The 18,964-nt window shown below is 37.2% G+C and overlaps 1 protein-coding gene across 1 annotated transcript in view; it reads right to left on the reverse strand.

Annotated features, from left to right (window-relative positions):
- LOC104910481 (trafficking protein particle complex subunit 9-like) overlaps window positions 1-18,964 on the reverse strand; it is a 176,181-nt gene that overhangs the window by 66,589 nt on the left and 90,628 nt on the right. Inside the window, exon 2 of the mRNA XM_031552978.1 lies at window positions 3,263-3,405. Coding sequence (XP_031408838.1) covers window positions 3,263-3,405 — 143 coding nt within the window. The remainder of the gene's footprint in view (window positions 1-3,262; window positions 3,406-18,964) is intronic.

Consider the following 18,964-nt stretch of genomic DNA (forward strand, 5'->3'; position numbering starts at 1 on the left):
CAAGCATGAGTCTTTTCCATCAGTCCTTTTGGCAGGTCATTGAGTGTACGATGACAACCAGCAGAGTATGGCTGCTAACTGACAGAACATCACCTCTTCTGACAGGAGGGCTGGTATCTGAATCAAAATTAGGCAACAGATTGCACATTGTAGCACAGTGCAGCTGCATCAAGCTAAGGTGCCCCTATTGACCAGCACAGATAAAAGGTTACAAGGATCTCTTGTCAGGATGGAATGCATCTTAACACACAGTGAAGATGCAGCTAATGAAACTTCTATCTATAAAGCACAAGACTGTGCATGAGTGGAAGGCATAATTATGGCTAGATACTTAGACAAACAAAAACAAAGCAAAATCAACCCCCACTCTCACAGAAAAAAAGAAAAAACAAAACAAAAAAAGAACAACCAGCAATTTCACTGTTATCTCTCACATATGCCTGCTCAAATAGAAGAAATACCACCTGCGTCTGGAAGGCTTTTACATAAACCATAATCTTTATGTTACACTGGGGGGGGGAACAGTGATTTCATTAACAATTTCCCAGGTTTTGTTTGTTTTTGTTTTATTTTCCAGTAAAGACCTAAGGGAAGAATCAATGTTTAGAGTTTTATATTTCACTCTGATTTTAAGCCCAGCAGCTATTAAGCTACTGTTTCTTACTTTTATTGAGGTAAAATGTTTTTGGTTTTGTTTTTTTTTAAATCCAGAAAATGAAAACAGTGTTAACTTTCATTCTGAAATGACAGCTGAGAAGGTAAGTTACAAAACAAAGCCTCACATAATGACTAAACAAAAAGAAGTTCAGTGCCTAGAATAGAATTTAAGCATTAAAATCTCAGCTGCAACTCAATGGGAAATCTGAGTCAAGTTCTTAAAAGAGCAAGCAAAAGTACAAAATTTTGTTTTCACTGGGCCTCAGATACTGGCAGAGATGATCAACAATCAAAACACAAACGTTCTTTCATTTAATGACAAATATTTATCCTCAGTAATTTGGATGATGACGTTAGTTTTACTCTTTTTAAAACAACATTGAATTATACACATGATTTTTGATGGAGGATTACCACTGGGAAGCACAAGAGTAAACGAAAAGTGTTACTACTCATTAAACTAAAACTTTGGAACAAAGAGTACAAGGTAATAAGCACTTAAAATGCTTCATGACTGAGCAATATACACCCATGTAATATAACAGATTTGCATAGCCATTTGACAAGTCCTGCAACACAACATTTCCAAAAGAAATTTTAAGGTTTGTCCCCAAAGCAGTTTAACACTTAGGATTTCAGATTAAAATCAGTAATATCTTTAACCTCCCCTCCAATCAGCAAGCCACTTTCCATTGACCTAAACACTGATCTGTGTGAGGAATAGGCAAAGAATGAAGTAAATGCATACAATACAAGCTGCAGAAAACTCAGCTCAGTTACTTTTCTTAAGGTTTCATTGCTTTTGTTCACAGGATCAAAAGAAACATTTTGTGCTTTGCAAGCTGTGGTGGGGTTCATCCATCCTTGGTGATTTCTGCAATAGTACGATAGTGGTGACTCATTTCTTCCCTTTGAAAAATGAAGTATGGCACCAACATCATACAGACTAGTAGGCCTTTCCACTCTACTTGTGGGTTTTCTTTATGACATTTGTCGCTGAAAAAAAGACCAATATGAAATCTCTCGATCAATTAAGTTCACTTTCAACTCTCTAAGCAGTGTCATACAAATGCACTAAAATAATTTCAAACTTAAAAAGAAAAGCTTGCTCCCACAATGCATGCTGGCACACTTCTCAATAATCCTACTACTTTCGAGTAAAAGAAGAGGATTTCCAAAATAAGTAGAACTACAGAATATCCTAGGTTGGAAGGGTTGAACAGGGATCATGTAGGCCAACTCCTGGCTACACACAGGATCACCCCAAATCCAAGACACATCTCTGAGCGCTGCCCAAACACTCCTTGAACTCCAGCAGCTTAGGGCCATGACCACTGCCATGGGGTGCCATGACCACTGCCCATTGCTTCATTCCATTTCTATCCACTTTGTAACAACTGTATAAAAAACATTTCCTACTTCTTTGTATTTGTACCTCAGAAGTAATTATGCACTGAAAGCAAGGTCACCTTCAGTCTCTCTTTCCAACAAAGCCAAGCATGGTTACTCACTTTTTGGTGAGAGATGTTCAATGGCCACCTCTGGAACTTCCAGAAATTTAAAGCATCCCAAACATTTAAACATGTTAGAGTATTTAATGAATGAACATGTAATTAACTGATTAAGAATCAGTAAAATCATTACATTACAGAATACATTTTTGTAAAAACCGCTTTCCTTAAGCAGTATAAAAAGCAGTAGCTAGTAAAAATATACAGAATATGAACTGTACATTTAGTAGCAAATAAAGACAATTTACAGCAAAACAATTACCTATTATAACTGATTGCACTCAGCTGTTGATAAGTCAAATTTTAATAATTATGGCATTTGATAACCATCAGGTGCTGCTCTGATTTTTAAAACTCACTGGCACAAGGGAAACCATTCTGTCACTCTCATGACAGCACTGAAGGAGAGAATGTTTACAATTTATTCCTTATATTCAAGACAATCATCAATGCATACATTTTTGGTAAGACTATGCTAGGTAAACACAAAACAATGTAATGCAGAATATATCACAACAGTGAAGAGATACAGAAAGAACAGGACACACTCAGGGGAACGGCTGTTTATGAGGGTGGACAGTAATAGGACAAGGGGAAATGGTTTTAAACTGAGACAGGGGAGGTTTAGGTTAGATATTAGGAGGAAGTTTTTCACACAGAGGGTGGTGAGGCACTGGAACAGGTTGCCCAAGGAGGTTGTGGATGCCCCATCCCTGGAGGCATTCAAGGCCAGGCTGGATGTGGCTCTTGGCAGCCTGGTGGTTGGCGACCCTGCACGTAGCGGGGGGGTTGAAACTGGATGATCACTGTGGTCCTTTTCAACCCAGGCCATTCTATGATTCTACGATTAGTAGAATAAACTAATAATAAACCTTACCAAAATAACATTTGAAACTCAGAAATTTTCCAGCAAACATGGATTGCTTTAATCATAGTCTGCAATTAAATACGGTTTAATTCCTAAAGTGGAGGTATTTTGAAAACTAGTTCACAGAATTCTTTGCTGGTGACTTCTGAAAGTTTTGAGCATGCTTTTTAGTTTATAGTCAATATTAACAATGAGTCACAAGTAAAGGAATCAAAATAAGGTTTACCTGGTTGCTGGAAGGGTGCTGACACGTGTAAAGAAAACAGAAGGCTCTACTTCTACGTGAAGACCCAGTGAAAGGTTCCGGTAATATCCTTCAATGTGTCCTGGTCCACCAGAGTATTTAAAATTCAGGATGGCTTCCAGTGTCTGGAGAAACAGAAATAAATTACTTAGTAGTAATTAGCATGTGTCATTACTGTGTATTTCACAAGTACAATTAAAATCATAGAAGTAATAGCAACAACGTTTTTATGCCATCAAGAATTTAAATTTGCCTTCCTAACACACCTATTCTGTTACCTTTAGCAAAAAAGGGAATCAAATGACTGCATTCCTAAGTTGCTTTTCTTCCTTAATCCTTTAAAAAAACTTACAAGTAGAGAACAAAGTCAGATGGCCATAATTCCTCATTCAACATTTAACATAGAGAAAATGAAGAGCTTATTTTTGCTTAGAAGAGTTTATAGATTATTAAATGATAAGCTCTTCCACTCTTTTAAAAATATTCATCACTACATTACCTTTGTAATTAAATGAGAAAGATAATTTTTGACTGTAGACTGACACTGAACAACAACAGAAAAGTAGAAATATCTGGTCTCTATATCGTAAGCATATACTCAACTTCTTTAACTAGCAGACAACAACAACAATATTGACCAAATACAGTATATTAACTTTGTTTTATCTTGATATTCACTTCACAGAATGTGACTGGTTAGCAAATATTAAAAATAATGATCATTATCATTAGTCTTACAGACTCATTACTCCCATTAGTTCTGAGACTTTATTTCTTTGTTGGCACTTTTGGACTTAGGCTGTTTATTAAGTAAAAAGACAGAGTGAAGCTTCTCAGCATAAGTCTCCACGTCATCTTCAAAGCTCAAGCTCAGAACAAACCTTTGGTTCACCCAGAGTAACAATATGCCACCTCTTCTTCTATTACACTCCTGAAGTATAATTTGCATGAAGCATGGCAAAAATTTGGAAAGTCTCACTGGATTCTCTCCCTGTTCTTATTATAGTCCCCAGGCATCTGCTATTGCCAATCTCAGAGCAAGGATACAGACACTACTCTGGCAGGGACACTAATTACCAGGTTAAGCTTAAGTCTATGCCTACAATTACAACAGTTTCTAAAAAGCATTTAGAAATGCTGTCTTTTTACTCACTCAGTAGCTTTTAGTTTATTCTATAAAGAATTAAAACACTTACCCCTCAAAAAACAAAACGTAGAAAAAAAAAAGAAAAAAAGAAAAAAGAAAAAAGGAAAGAAAATCCACAGTCTCCAAGGCAACACCTTATTCTCAAATATATATATATTGTTTTTTCATAAGCTCTAAGGAACAATTTAGGAATTTAATGGCTTGGAAAAAATGTATACCATTTTGTCTCTAAATGTTGTTGAAAGAACAAAAACACTAAAAATCCGTTCCTTAAAATAACTGCAATCCAGTGATTTAAAGAATGTCAAAGATACTAAACCAATAGATTAGTGGCAAGTGCATACTTAAACATATTGCACATTTCCAGATTGCTTTTCAGCAATGGGAAGTCCATTTTTTAATTTGCTTTCATTAAGATTCATAAGAGTCACCTTAGAATACAAACAAAACTATCCACTGGTTACTTTAGACAAAGCTGTCTACTCTGTTTATGTCAATTTCTAATTTGTAGTTAATTAACTCAAGTTTAATTTATGTCAGGAGAGCTAATTGATATTAAAAACAAAAGTAAAAATGCACAAACCCATTCAGAACACGCTTCATTCTAATTAACCATCTGGATTACTTAATAAAACTTAGAGCTAGACTCTGCAAGTACAGGTATTTGTTGTACAGGGATGTGCTGAAGAATGCACTTCAATTCTCATTGGATTTTCTGTGAAATCTCCAAGTATGTAAGCTCCACACTAGTGCTGTAATATTCAAAGCTCCTTGCACTGTAAAGCTACTGAGGTGTTGTTCCATGATTCGTCCTACATACAATCATGGCACAGACTGCTCAATTAAGCCCAGTCCCAAAGAACTACAAGTAAATATACAGTAAATGTTTGAAAGGTCATGGAGCACTGTCACTGCCCATGCAAAATCCTTCCTAACATCCAACACTAAATGAAAATACTCAAAAAAAGGCTACAATATACCACCATTGATAAGCAAGAGCACGCAAAGGCATCACATAATCTTGATCTCTCCTGGAGAGAAAAAAATGTCAAATACACTGACTGATGGCCCTAACTATGCCTCACATCCCATATGAGAGAACAGCAAAAGACTTAACGGTCTTCGTCCCACTCCAAATATAAAAACCTAATTGGTGGCCAACAGATTTTGAATACAAGAACTTCAGAGCACTGAACCTTGCAGTCTCACTGGCTGTGATAATGGAGGAGGGCTCCTATGAATATATATAGACACAAAGGTATAGCACCAGACAGACTATATATTGAGAGTGTATATGTATGTGCAGAGGAAAGGCATGATTGAGGAAAACATTTTTTCCAGTGTCTTAAGGTGATCAGAGAAAGTTTTATTGCTTAGAATTCATATAATATGAACAAGACGTGGGAAAAAAAAAATTCAAATCTCCTTTAAAACTTTCTACGCACACACACACACCTTGGGAAGGACTCCACATCCAATATCTAAGATTGATTTTCTATCACCATGACAGAACAAAAATCCTACACCTTCATAAGCTTACATAGATTCAATTTAAAACAATTTACTGTTCTCTCCCACAGCCTCTCCAGAGAAGAACAAGCCAAATGCTACAATCCCAGACTTAAATATCCTTCTATGCTTAGTCCAGATGTCTTGCAGAACCTACAGACTGCAGACTGTGGCAGGGCACACAAATGACTAAGATTCAGTTGCCATCAAGCAGAATCCCCAGATGCCTTTCCACTGGAAAAAGCCTCCAGCCTCTCATCCCCTGGTCTGTACATACAGCCAGGCTTGTCCCATCCCAGGTACAGGTCCATATGCTTGTTCTTGTGAAGCTTCACGCAGTTGGTGACTGCCCAGCACTCCAGTTTGTCAAGACCTTTCTTTGTGGCCTCTCTACTCTGGAATGAGTCAACAACTCCTCCCAGTGTAGTGTCATCCACAAACTTATATAGTATACTTTCAAGTCCTGTTTCAGTGTTTTACATAATTACATTATAAAGTCATACTTTCAAACAAAGGCTCACATACACTGCATTTCCTAAATTCCCTTGGAATACCAAAAATGACACGATGCAGATCTTAGCATTTAATAGAAGATGAAATGGCAGTACTTAGCTACAGACAGTTTGCTCCTGAGACTCTGCAGATACTGCCTGCAATAATCATGAAGAAATATCAGAATGTAACATCATAGGTTCCCCATTAAGACTTTTAAAAGGCAGCATGAGGAGACTAAAAATATTTAAATTCAGAATGTAATGTTCTTTCCATTTTAGTTCCTGAACTGATTATAGAAAACAACTCTTAGTAACAAGCATAATTTCTCATGGGATTAGGGCTTGACATTTGAAAAGTAACTAGGTGTGTAATCTTCAAATATACCTTCTTCTTTTTTAAATCAAAATTCATGCCCGACGGTAAACATGTTTTCATCCCAACTCCCATCATGCCCTGATCTTCTGCTTCTCATCCAAATTAACATATGCATTAGTAGGACCTGCTCCAGAAGGAGAGTATGCATGCATGAATGCTTTGCCACTCTTTCTCACATCTACCCCCTTTTCTCAGCTTTTTGGATGCCTTTTGTTTTCTTTTTGCTAGTTGCTGCTTATTTTTTCTTAGGCAGACTACTGATTCCTGAAAACAAAAATTTCAGCTGATTAAGAATTTTTTGTGTGTAATTACATTTCCTGGCAGTAGCAAAGAGAAAGCAGGTTTCTCCAATTAATGATGATCTTTTCAATAGAAGCAGATAAACCTGCAATAAATAAGCTGGTAAATAAACAAGCAAAGACCTGGCCAGTGTGATCAGAGGCATTCCATGTCCCCAACTCCAGGCATGAAGAGTTGTGTCCAAGGTTAGACCTGGTCTGAGAAAAAATTCAGTCCTGGAAGATCACATCCAGGAAGTATATACTTCTGTCTATGTATTGATTTGGTTAGTGAAATTAATTTAAATTAGCACTTTGAATTTTAATTTGCAACATTCTAAGAAAAGACAAATATTTGTCTTCAATAAAAGATGGTTGAATATTGTATTTGAACTGTCATTCCATGTATCTGTTCGTTAGAATGTGTTCTTGGTCCAGTGTTTCACATGGTAAGCTGACAAAGGGTAAAGAAGATATAAAAGTCAGGCTTAACAGTGGTGTTGGGAGAAATAACAGGTGACCTTGCATGATTTTTCCATGCAGAAATACACACTATTCCCTTAACCACTCAGATCTCCCTCTTCTTGAAATACCTGCATTGAAAGGAAATCTAGGAGAAGTGGAGTGTGTTGAGAGCACTAAGTCTTTTCCTCAAAACCTTTATTTCTCGCTGAGTACTATTCCAAAACCAAAAATAATTTAGTCATTCTTGATGCCATTAGGAAACAAGGCCAGCATCATGTGCAATTCTGAGGCTATCTGAAAGGTCAAGGACACAAACTGAAAATCATTAGTGGAATATATTAGCAAACACACAAAATTTTTCTACCTGTGGAATAATATATAAAAACTACATTCTATCACAGATTGAATGGCCAAATTAAAATAACCAGTGCAATGATTGTACAGTGATGTCATGGAGCTCTGAAGAAATAATTCTGTCTGTTGTTTGCTTTCTTACTGGAGAATATTTGTCTTAAGCTTACAGCTAACATGGCTGATTTTTTTTATACAGAAAATAGAGATTCTGTCTTTCTTTCTCGATGTTTTTCAGTTTTTTCTAGATAATAGAAAATCTTTTTTTTTTTTTTAGCTAAAAGCAAAAATTCTTCACCTTTTTGGAGAAATCAGAGTCATGAAAGGATAGGAACTACTTCTTATTTTTCTGAATGTAAACCATGAAGGCAAGTCTGAATCTACTGGAATATTTAAATGGTCAAGTTAGAATTCCTAATGTTCCCCAAAAATGAAAAGGTGGCTCTCCCAACACATGATGCTCTTTAAAGCATCAAAGAGGATAATTGATATGTAATCATCTTGTACCGCATATGTAATCATCCTGTAGGACAGAACAGCAGGAAGCATTCTCCATATTCATTTTTTTCCATGCATTCCATTACACATATGCAGGGCAATCAGAAAAGTTAAGATAAAATTCTTAATAACTGATAAGCAATGAAATAAATTATGCCACTGAAGTAAATCAGATCTTTGCATGTATAAATGCAAACTAAGCCCAAATTGCTATTAATGTTACACTACTACGTAAGTCTGAAGCAAAATAAGTATAATTTTATTTTGCATGTGTTAATCAGGCAAATTTATACAACTAACTTATGTTCATGCTGTAGCATAGTTTTACTAAAGTACACCTACTGCATACACATTGACTTTCAGCAGCAATTTCTGCAGTACAGCGATGTTCATCGAGCTCATCCATCTACATTTATGTCTAGTTAAGCCCCTGAACAATGAAACTGCTGCATCCCTTTGTAGAAATAGCACAATGGCAAGCAGCTGAAGCTAAATATAGCTCCTGCAGGCATATGCTGGGAATTAAAATAGTACATTCTTCCCCTCCCCAATCCTAAGCCAGTAAGCTTCAGCAAGGAATCTCTAGTGAATACACACAGGAGCTCAATAAATCCCCCATTAAGCTTACAAGGCATATTCTGAATCTGTGCTAGCTAAAAATAGCCATGTTTATAATGAGAATGGAGATGTGAACAGAATAATGTTAAGTTTCAAGGCAGGCATACTACAGTCATTCTGCATCAACTAGCAGGGTGAATCAAAGGTCATTCTAAGAAGCAGATATGCAGAATGACAAATCAAATACGATATTTAATCATCTTTTATTGATGAGCATTCATCTCACATTTCACCGTGCACTTTCTAATCTGTTGTTCCTGCTATACATTCACAAGGTATTTTGTGTGCATTTTTTAGCTATAACACCAGTTTTTACTTCAAAAGATCAGAAAAAGAAAGATAAGAGTTTCTAGCATTATTTCTAGAGTTTAGTTCCCCTCTGGGAACATTCAGGAAATATATACTTTTTCTTGTAATATTAATCAGATAAATCTGTTCTTTCTGATTATAGGCAAACTGCATCAATCCTCCAGGGCGGTAATATTTCAGCCAAACACTAAATTGACTGATGTATGTTTCTAATTGCCTCAAAGGTTTTACCTCCGTCAACCCATATGCAAGCAAGAGTGGCCACAGCTATCACAGCACCTCCTTGGTTATGATACAGATAAGAAACTGGAAATAATTTAAATTGGAGTAACTTTCATGTGGAACTATGAGTCCACTGATGCTAAACTACAGAAGCTCTCAGAAAAGCATATGCTAAGAAACCAAGAACACCTGCTTGCTATTCATGAAGGCCTTAATGGAACGGAGAGGTGAGTCATCACACACGTTCTGCAGTGACCACTCTGACATCAAATCCTGCCCTGATTCTGAGGTAGAAAGGTACAGAGGAGTGTACATGTGAGGATGAATGATGATGAACAACTTCTCCGCACATACACCCTTTGAAAGGGAAATATTTTCTATGTGAAGACCAACAACTCAGCCTGATTCTTACAGGAATGTTTGTGTAACGTCAGTTTCTGTAAAGAATCTACAGTACATCACCAAAAGCATTTCTTTATTGAAGCCTGGTCATTACATCCTGCAGCAGGGTCCCCAAAAGTAAGCAGTACTCCACTGAAAGAACACACCCGTGAAAGGTGGATATAATCAACTCAAGAGTACAACAAAGACAGCAAAGAACATGTATCCAACAGAAATACCCGATGTATCATAAAAATATAAATGATATCCAAGATAGCTTAAAAACAGGCAGAGCCCCAGAATGAGCATCAGCAAAAGAACAAAAACAGGGCCTGCACAACTGGCTCCCTAGTTAAGAATGACACATTTGAGCAAAGTTGCTACTCACCCACAACAGGTTCTCTTTCACTTTACTAAGAGAGAGCGACACTGCATTTTTAATTGCCATCCACATTTTGTTAATGCAGACCCAGAAATTAAGTACTAACTTTTAGTGTGAATTTTGGGCTAAGCAAATGAGAATTGTAGAAGGCTGTACGAACTGTGAGAGTTTGCAAGCGTGGGTGTGGGTTTCCTGCTCCAGCAAGGAGCCAATACAACAGCAAGCCTGAAGAGGCTGCATCAACCTCAGGCCTCTGGGTAACACCAGGTAGTTACTCAGTTTACATTTTTTCAAGCTGAACACTTCTATTCTTCCACGCCTCCTCAACACTAATCCATCTCTTCTCTGATCCTTCTATTTTTACCACGCCCTTGACCAGAAAAAAGAATTAGACCGCATAAGGAGTGGTGTAAATTCAAAATACATCTTTTATTCTGCTCTCCATTCCTTTAGGTTACTCCTTAGTTTCTATTTGCTTTTTTCCATCACTTTTACAAATTAAGCTCACAATTTCACAGACAATCTCATACTTCCAAGATCTCTGTCCTGAATGGTAATGGCTGATTCAGAGCCCATCACTGTGTATTTGGAATTAAGGCTTGCATTTTCTCCACATGAATTCCTTTATAATGTCCACATGATACAGATATTTCCTTCAAATTTTAACGATCCATCTCAATCACAGAATAATTATATCAACTTTACAAACTGGTCTTCATACATGCTACCCCAGACATCATCATCTGTGATGCACTCCTGAACACCCTAACACCCAGATATTCTTTATGACCACACTGAATGACAAAAGGAAAATAATGATCCCTAGAAACATGCTGGAAATCACCTTTTAGTGGGTAAACAGACTGTTTATCCTACCCTTAACAAGCTCTTGACTTGTGAGGGCACCTTTACTTTTATCTCACAGAATATTTGTTTCTCTCAGAGAACCTTTTTATTAGATTTTGGGAATCAACCTTACCAGTATCAACAGTTTTCCCTTTGTTCATGGGCTCAGCCCATGCTTCAAAATTCTGACAGATCTGCTAACAAAGACTGCCTTTCATAAGCTTTCATAAAAAATTGTTTTAACAATATTCCAAAATGCATACCTTAATATAATTGAATCTGTTTCTACATTTTTGTCATACTATCCATACTAATGATAACATATCAAGACACATGGAAAATAAAGATGAACTGACTGGTGGCAACCAACATGACTTTAACAATGGCAAGTCATGCCTCACACACTTGGCCCTTTATGATGGAGTTACAGCATCAGTGGATAAAGGAAGAGCAACTGACCTCATGGACTTAAGCAAAGCTTTTGACATTGTTTTGCATGACATCCTGATGGCCAAATTGAAGAAAAATTGATTTGATGGATGGACCATTCACTGGATGCGACCAGTGTTAGTTAACATCTTTGCAGGCAACATGGATAGTGGGATTGAGCGCACCCTCAGCAGTCTGCAGACAACACCAAGCTAGGCAGTGCAGCTGACACGCTAGAGGGAAGGGACGCCATTCAGAGGGATCTGGACAAGCTTGAGAGGTGGGCTCATGCCAACTTCATGAAGTTCAACAAGGCCAAGTGCAAAGTCCTGCACCTGGGTCGGGGCAGTCTCAAGCACAGATACAGGTTGGGTGGAAAATGGCTTGAGAGCAGCCCTGAGGAGAAGGATATGGGGTGTTGGCTGATGAAAGACCTGAGCCAGTAATGTGTGCTTGCAGCCAAAAGGCCTACTGTATGCTGGGTTGCATCAAATGTGACCAGCAGGTGAAAGGAGGTGATTCTGCCCCAGAACTGCATCCAGTTCTGGGGCCCCCAACACAGGAAAGACATGGAGCTGTTGCAACAGGTCCAGAGGAGAGCCATGAACATGATCAGAGGACTGGAACATCTCCCGTACAAGGACAGGCTGAAAGAGCTGGGTCTGAAGAAGAGAAGGCTCAAGGAGACCTTACAATGGCCTTCCAGTACCAGTAGCAGGCCTACAGGAAAGCTGGGGGGGAATTTTTTATAACTTGATATAGGAAGAAATTCTTTACTGAGGATAGTGAGACACTGGAACATCTTTACAAGAATTCTTCTGTATGTTTGCGCTAAACAATCCTCATCTTTTTCAGGAATTCCTGTTCCTATTAGGAAGGATGAACTGAATTAAATGATTCTTCAAAAGTAGGAGCAAGTAAAAAAAGTGGTTTTAAAACTGGAATCCTTGAACAACTTAATCAACAAATCTGTTTATTCAGCATAGCTCATTATCATAAAAATATGGAAGACTGGTACTTCAGATTTTTCAGCTGCTATTTGAGTTGGAAAAAGAGGCTCTAGTAGCAAAATCATTTTCACAATCAGTAAACTTACTGAGCTAAATTTACCACTGATTTAATGAGTTTTATCAGGAATGAGTATTGCAAATTCCTACTCTAGTATGGTGGTAAAAACTAACAAAATGAAAAGATAATGAGATTTGTTGCCAGGCATTAAGGCATCAGAAATCAAATGTGCCACAGTTTAGCTAGAAATCAGGTCCCAGACTTGTAGAACAGCCACAAATTCCATTCTAATACAAATGTTTCTTTCACTGGGCACTTTATCGTAAAACTAATATGCAAAGCAACCAAGCATTCACTCACAATATTAAAACATACAGTCCTCTTAACGAACACAGTGTATGTGATCTCCTCGCATATTTTTTCTCAATATGGGGAATTGGGATTTAGCTCTTCGGTAAACACTAGAAGATAATTGCACATATGAATCAGAAGTAGAGATGGCACTAAAATTCATTTCCTCTCTTCATTGATCCCATTTTGCAGTAATTCAGACAGGTAAAATTGGTCTGGGCAGAAAAGTTCCAGCATCATTTCCTGCTGCAAGTCTCACCTGCACTCCTGTAGGCTGAGCATAAACTTCAAATTATGTTACAACAACAAAAGCACACGGGTTCCACAAAGGCACAAGTCTTAAAGCAGATCAAAGGCATCATAAATGCTCTCTCAAAAATACAGGAGTCACTGACAATTTGAATGCTGTATGTCAGACTGGTCTGCAGTTATTTGTTTACTATTGGTTTCTGAGAATGATCTTATAATTCAGTTGATGCTTGAACCATCACTCTACCACTACTGATATTTTAAAAAATTGAAGAATATCCTATGGAACAACATTTAAAAAAACAAACAAACAAACAAAAAGGCTTCAATATAAGTGATAGATTTTCATTTTTCCCCCGTTCAACAAGATATTTATCAAAAGTCATTTGGAGGTTCAGTAGCTCACTGTTATCAAGACAATTATTCAGCCAACTCAGAACTTTTTTCCTGAAGCAACCATGACAAATCTAATTCTAGAACCTATGCTGTAAAACCATCTAAAGCTGTTATACACCAATAAATCAGAAGACTCCACTCCAGAAAGAACAGAAAATCTCCTTTCTGTGTGAAAAGGAAAAGGTTCAATTCTGATTCTTTCCCTTTATGAAAGACTCATAGAAACACATTTCCCCACCTTCCAACATTTACTCACAAATATAGAAAATTTCAGCAGAAAACTTTGTCTTCTGAGCACTTCTCTCTCTGGGGATCCCCAGCGGTCAACTAAGTTAAAGAAACTCTTAAATTTAAAAGTTTTCCTGAATAAACACATCCACAATAAATATCTCTCTATACACACATTCTATAGACTACAAATACATGATTATAATGCGCGTATATTTAAGCAACTGGTGCCTGATGTTTAAATCGCTATTTCAATTCTATTAGGGATGCTAACTTGATTTCTAATCTAAGAAGTTCACACACATTTAAAAGGATTACAAATGCTTATTCAAATTAAAAACAAAAAACAAAAACAAAAAAATCACAACACACTGAGTCAGCTCGCTCAGAGAACTTCATAAATATGCAGCAGGAAACTCCCCAGCAGTGACTCATAACTTCAGCCATTTAAAACAGTCAAATAATCATTAATTTTTCAACTGTTAGTCATACTTGATGAAATCCAAAGCCAAAACCATCCTGCTTCTGTGAATTCCACTTGACCATCCACTAAATTCTACTGAAATAAAAGCATCATGGGAAAACAACAAAAATCAGATAGCTGGAAAACAACAGCTAATTCTTAATAGTTTATGTGGAAATATTGTTTCATATAAACATACATTAAAAAAATAGTTGTTTCCTTTACAACTGATGCACATATGGATTTCACACTCAGTGTATTTAAAATGGATGACTGGTCTGGAAAAGTAATTTTACCAACTTTTTGTAGAGAAAAGAAAAATGAAACATGATTTGAGAACAGGCCAGGCTGGATGGGGCTTTGAGCAACCTGGTCCAGTGGGAGGTAACCCTGCCTGTAGCAGGGGGGTTGGAACTAGATGATCTTAAAGGTCCCTTCCAACACAAACCATTCTGTGATTCACTGATTCTTCAAAGAACTCTATCCATGAGTTACTATTGAAAGGTTTTATTTAGGCCCTGTCTAGTTCCTAGTTAGAAAATGCACTGACATCTTCTACCTGGCTACCTGTCCTTACAGAAGCATGTTCCTTGGAATAAGGGTTCCATGATTCTCCTGTACTGAGGACTCCACATGTGGATGCTGTACTCCAGGTGAGGTCTCACTAGCACAGAGTAGGGATGCAACCACAGCCAGTCAGAACTGCTCTTATGCCTCCATTCCTTTTTTTAGGCTAAATTATTAAAATTATTAAATTGGATGATATTTTTTAAGCAAATATGAACTATGTTACCTTCCAATTTAGAGATGCTTCACTTAATTGCCTACAAATTTTGAGCGTTCAATGTTATATATCCACTGCCTATTATGCAGTGTTTTTTACCAAAGACAGTTAAGATCTGTAACATTTCAAGTCAAAATCTGTTTATCAATAAATTTGTATTATTCTCTCTTTTGAAGATTAATCGTCAAGACTGGATTTTTAAGTCAATCAAAATGAAGCATAAGTAGTGGACTACATATTCTAGAATCTAGATGACAAGTGTCACACCCTGCTTTAAATAAATAATCAAGATCTTCTTGTCCATCTCTAACATCTTAATTTTATCACACCAAATGGTAAACAATCTGTTTAGTAATTTATTTTTACCAGGTAACATGAGGGAAAGTTTTTCCTATTGAAATAAAGACACATAAGAACTCTGTTTAAATATAAAAAGCCTAACAGCTTTAATACAGGAAAAGTGTCAACTATTCCTGAGGTAGAGCCTCCTAGCTGAAGGGCTGGTCTGTAGTTGTTTGCCTAAGGTGACCTATCTGCATTCAATCCTCATCAGAGAAAAATGAAGCTATAATGGATTTTAAAAAAGGAAATTAACTTTTCCTAAGCAGATGAGAAGTTCAAACTAGTTACTCTACAATGTGAGTTAAAGGTATACATAATAATTAAGATAGTACTATAAAATGTGCCACAGTTACCACAATATGTACAAAATTTTAAAAAGAAAATAACCAGGTTTAAAATTATTTTCTCACATATTTTCTATTGGTTCCTCTTGATGACTTTGTCTGAACTTTGCAGTGCACTCCTTTACGTATGCATTTTCAATATTACTGTTGTTTGGATCAGGAAGATCCTTCTGTGTCAATATGCTTATTCTCACCAAGGCAATTACAGAATCACAGAATCTCCAAGATTGGAAAAGAGCTACAAGATCATCCAGTCCAACCATTTGCTTGCATTCTGAAGTAGTCCTGTACCACAACAAATTTGACTGCTTCACTAATGAATTATGAAGGGCTGCATTAGAAATGAGAAGGTGACTTGATGAAGCAGAGTTCTGTGACCAGAGCTGGACTCCCCAGCACAAGAGAAACAGGGACATACTGGAGCAAATCCTGCTCAGGGTCATAAAGATAATTCAGAGGTTTAAGCATCTATCATACAGAGAGGATGAAGCAGATGCTGAGATAGCTGGGACTGTTCAGACCGAAAAAGAGAAGGCTTGGGGGATCTTGTTCATGCCTATAAATATCCAGTAGGATGGAGCAAGTTACTTCTCAGAGGAATCCAATGAAAGGACAAAAGGCCACACGCACAAAACACAATACAGAAAAATTCCATTTAAACATAAGGAAGAGATTTACTATTGTGAACACAGTCAAGTGCTCTAATTGGTTACCCAGAAAGCCTGCAAGGTCTCCATTCCTGAATAGACTCAAAAATCTGACCGGGCTTGGCCCTGAGCAACCTACTCTAGCTGATGCTGTTTTCACCAGGAGGGCTGGACTAGATGATCTCCAGAGATACCTTCCAACAGCAATGACCCCATGACACTAAACAGAAAGATGTATTCCATCCACTACCAGGCATTTAAAGTCCTTAGTACCAGATTCAAGACAGTCTGAAATAAAACCTCCCATTCCTTCTCAAAAGCACTGACAGCACAGACACCTCACTTCAAGTATCTGAATTTTTGGAGACTTGTTACTTACAAGTGTAGATACAATCTACTCCATCACCAAAGAGACCTGATGATATGATCCTTGGTATTCCCAGAAATCACTCTGGCTGCTGAAGTCTTGGCTTCCTGGTGGCAGAATTCTCATCTTCTCATCCAGTCCTCCTTCCCATTTCTCACCTTTTGCAAAAAAACTCTTTCTTTGAGGCCTTCTGTCCCACTTGCCCAGATGGACAAACCTTTCCATCTCCAGAAGGTTTAGGACGAGTCAACACAGCAAGCAAGGACTTTCTGACCCTCTTCTACCATCCATACTCTTCTAAAGCAACACAACTTACAGCAACTCTTACCTGAATATATTTGTGCTGGGTTTTGTAATATAAGCAAATGACTATGCATTTTTAAGTATTATAATTGGCATGTGCTACTACCTCAACACTTTACACTAAGAAAACACGATGGAAAAAAGTCAGCACCATTCTAAATATATCCACAATTAATAAAAATAAACCAGCCATGTCCTCAGGCATTAAAGTACAGAATTTTAGCTTGATTTTTTTTTTATGGACTCCACATCCATCACCAACTTTTGCTTCCCTGCTCCTTTTTAGCCAATTTCATTAGAACACCTTTCAGGTTGGACCTAAAAGATTTTGTCAGTATGCAGCAGCCTGAAGGTAAAGATTGAGCCACGTGCTTCACTGACTCTAAGCCTCAATATTTTGGGTAAAAGTTATGAAAGGATTCTTTATTTCTTCATCCTGCTCTCTTCTAGTTCCATTTCTTTCTAATCAAACACATATTCTATCTAAGAATGAGATGATGGAAAAGATGGAAGGATAAGAGAAGAAAGGTAAGATTATAAAAGCCCTGTACAGCTAGGCAGTGCTTTACTGTTTCTCATTTTAGTATTTCAGACCCCATGGATGAAAAAAATGAGAAGGAAAAATGATAAGAAGAATCTTAGAAATGTACATAAAACTGGAGTTGCTTTTGACATACAAGAATTCCATCTTCTCCGTTTACAGGATTGCCACTTGTCTTGCATTTTGTCACAGGAGCCTCCCAGTTTTGATAGACTTGTCATGCGCCCTGTCAAACAAGCTTGCAAGACACTGTATAAATTTGTGGAGGCAAGTATCTTTCTATTGTGGTGTTGGTATGACAGCTTTATGAATGACGTCAATGAAGAATGTTGTTCTACACAGCAAATATATAGTGAGTTATCACATGCTACTCACACTCTATCAATATTACTCAGATGCTTCAGGCCTTGCTCTCCCTGTTTGCCATGTCATACAGATTTAATTATTTTGCCTTCTCATATGCTAGTTCAAAAGACAAAAAAAAAGGCCAGTTCAACACACAGCTTAAGCTTGATAATTGGAGAGAATAGTTAGCTTTTCATTCATTTTCCACGTAATGGAGATCACATTGAAACTAAATGGTTTAGAAGTGGCTATATGCTTTCAATGGTTCTCTCAAAACTACAGAGTGATGTTGTACGCTTCCCCTCATTTCAAAGTGCTTTTTTGAAATGTTTAATGCAAGAATCAATACATGATCATAAAAACAAAATACAAAAACAAAATTTGATTTGCATCAGAGGTTAGAACTTAAAGCATTTTAAAAAACTATTAATTACTACAACACGAAAAAACAAATATTTCTATTTCAGGTGCTCTGCATCAGAAGAGCCAGCTCATGGCTGTCACTCAGTATTTCTTGGGAGGCATCTTCAAAAATATTTGAGACAGCACATTTTTAATGCTTATTTACTTTTCTTTCCGTTGAACAGGACCATTAGACAACACACACACAGTGCTTGTCCTAAGCAGAAATCTGCTCACCTAAATTTACAGAGATTCGCTGAATTGATCTAAACACAAAGAATCTTATATCATAACCAAGATACAATTTTATCGATTGTACACTCTGCAGAGGAAAGTTGTTATGACTTTACACCAGTAAGAGTGGCCATATACACACAGTAACTAAAACAAGATGTCTACAGAACAGAACAAGCACCCAAAGAGTTTCCCAACCTACCCTCCCAGTCACAAGTAGCATGAGATTCCTTGAAACAAAGATGATTTTTTTGTATTCAGTAACCCCCACCAAACCGCTCTCTCCTCTGATCTTATTCAGTGTTTCTCTGAATCCAGAAGAACTTTTCCCCTCTCTCATTCAAGTGTTTCTTCCCTTCTTCAAAGAACTCTAAT

The sequence above is a fragment of the Meleagris gallopavo genome, chromosome 3, assembly GCF_000146605.3.
Source record: "Meleagris gallopavo isolate NT-WF06-2002-E0010 breed Aviagen turkey brand Nicholas breeding stock chromosome 3, Turkey_5.1, whole genome shotgun sequence".
In the NCBI taxonomy this organism is placed as follows: Eukaryota; Metazoa; Chordata; class Aves; order Galliformes; family Phasianidae; genus Meleagris; species Meleagris gallopavo.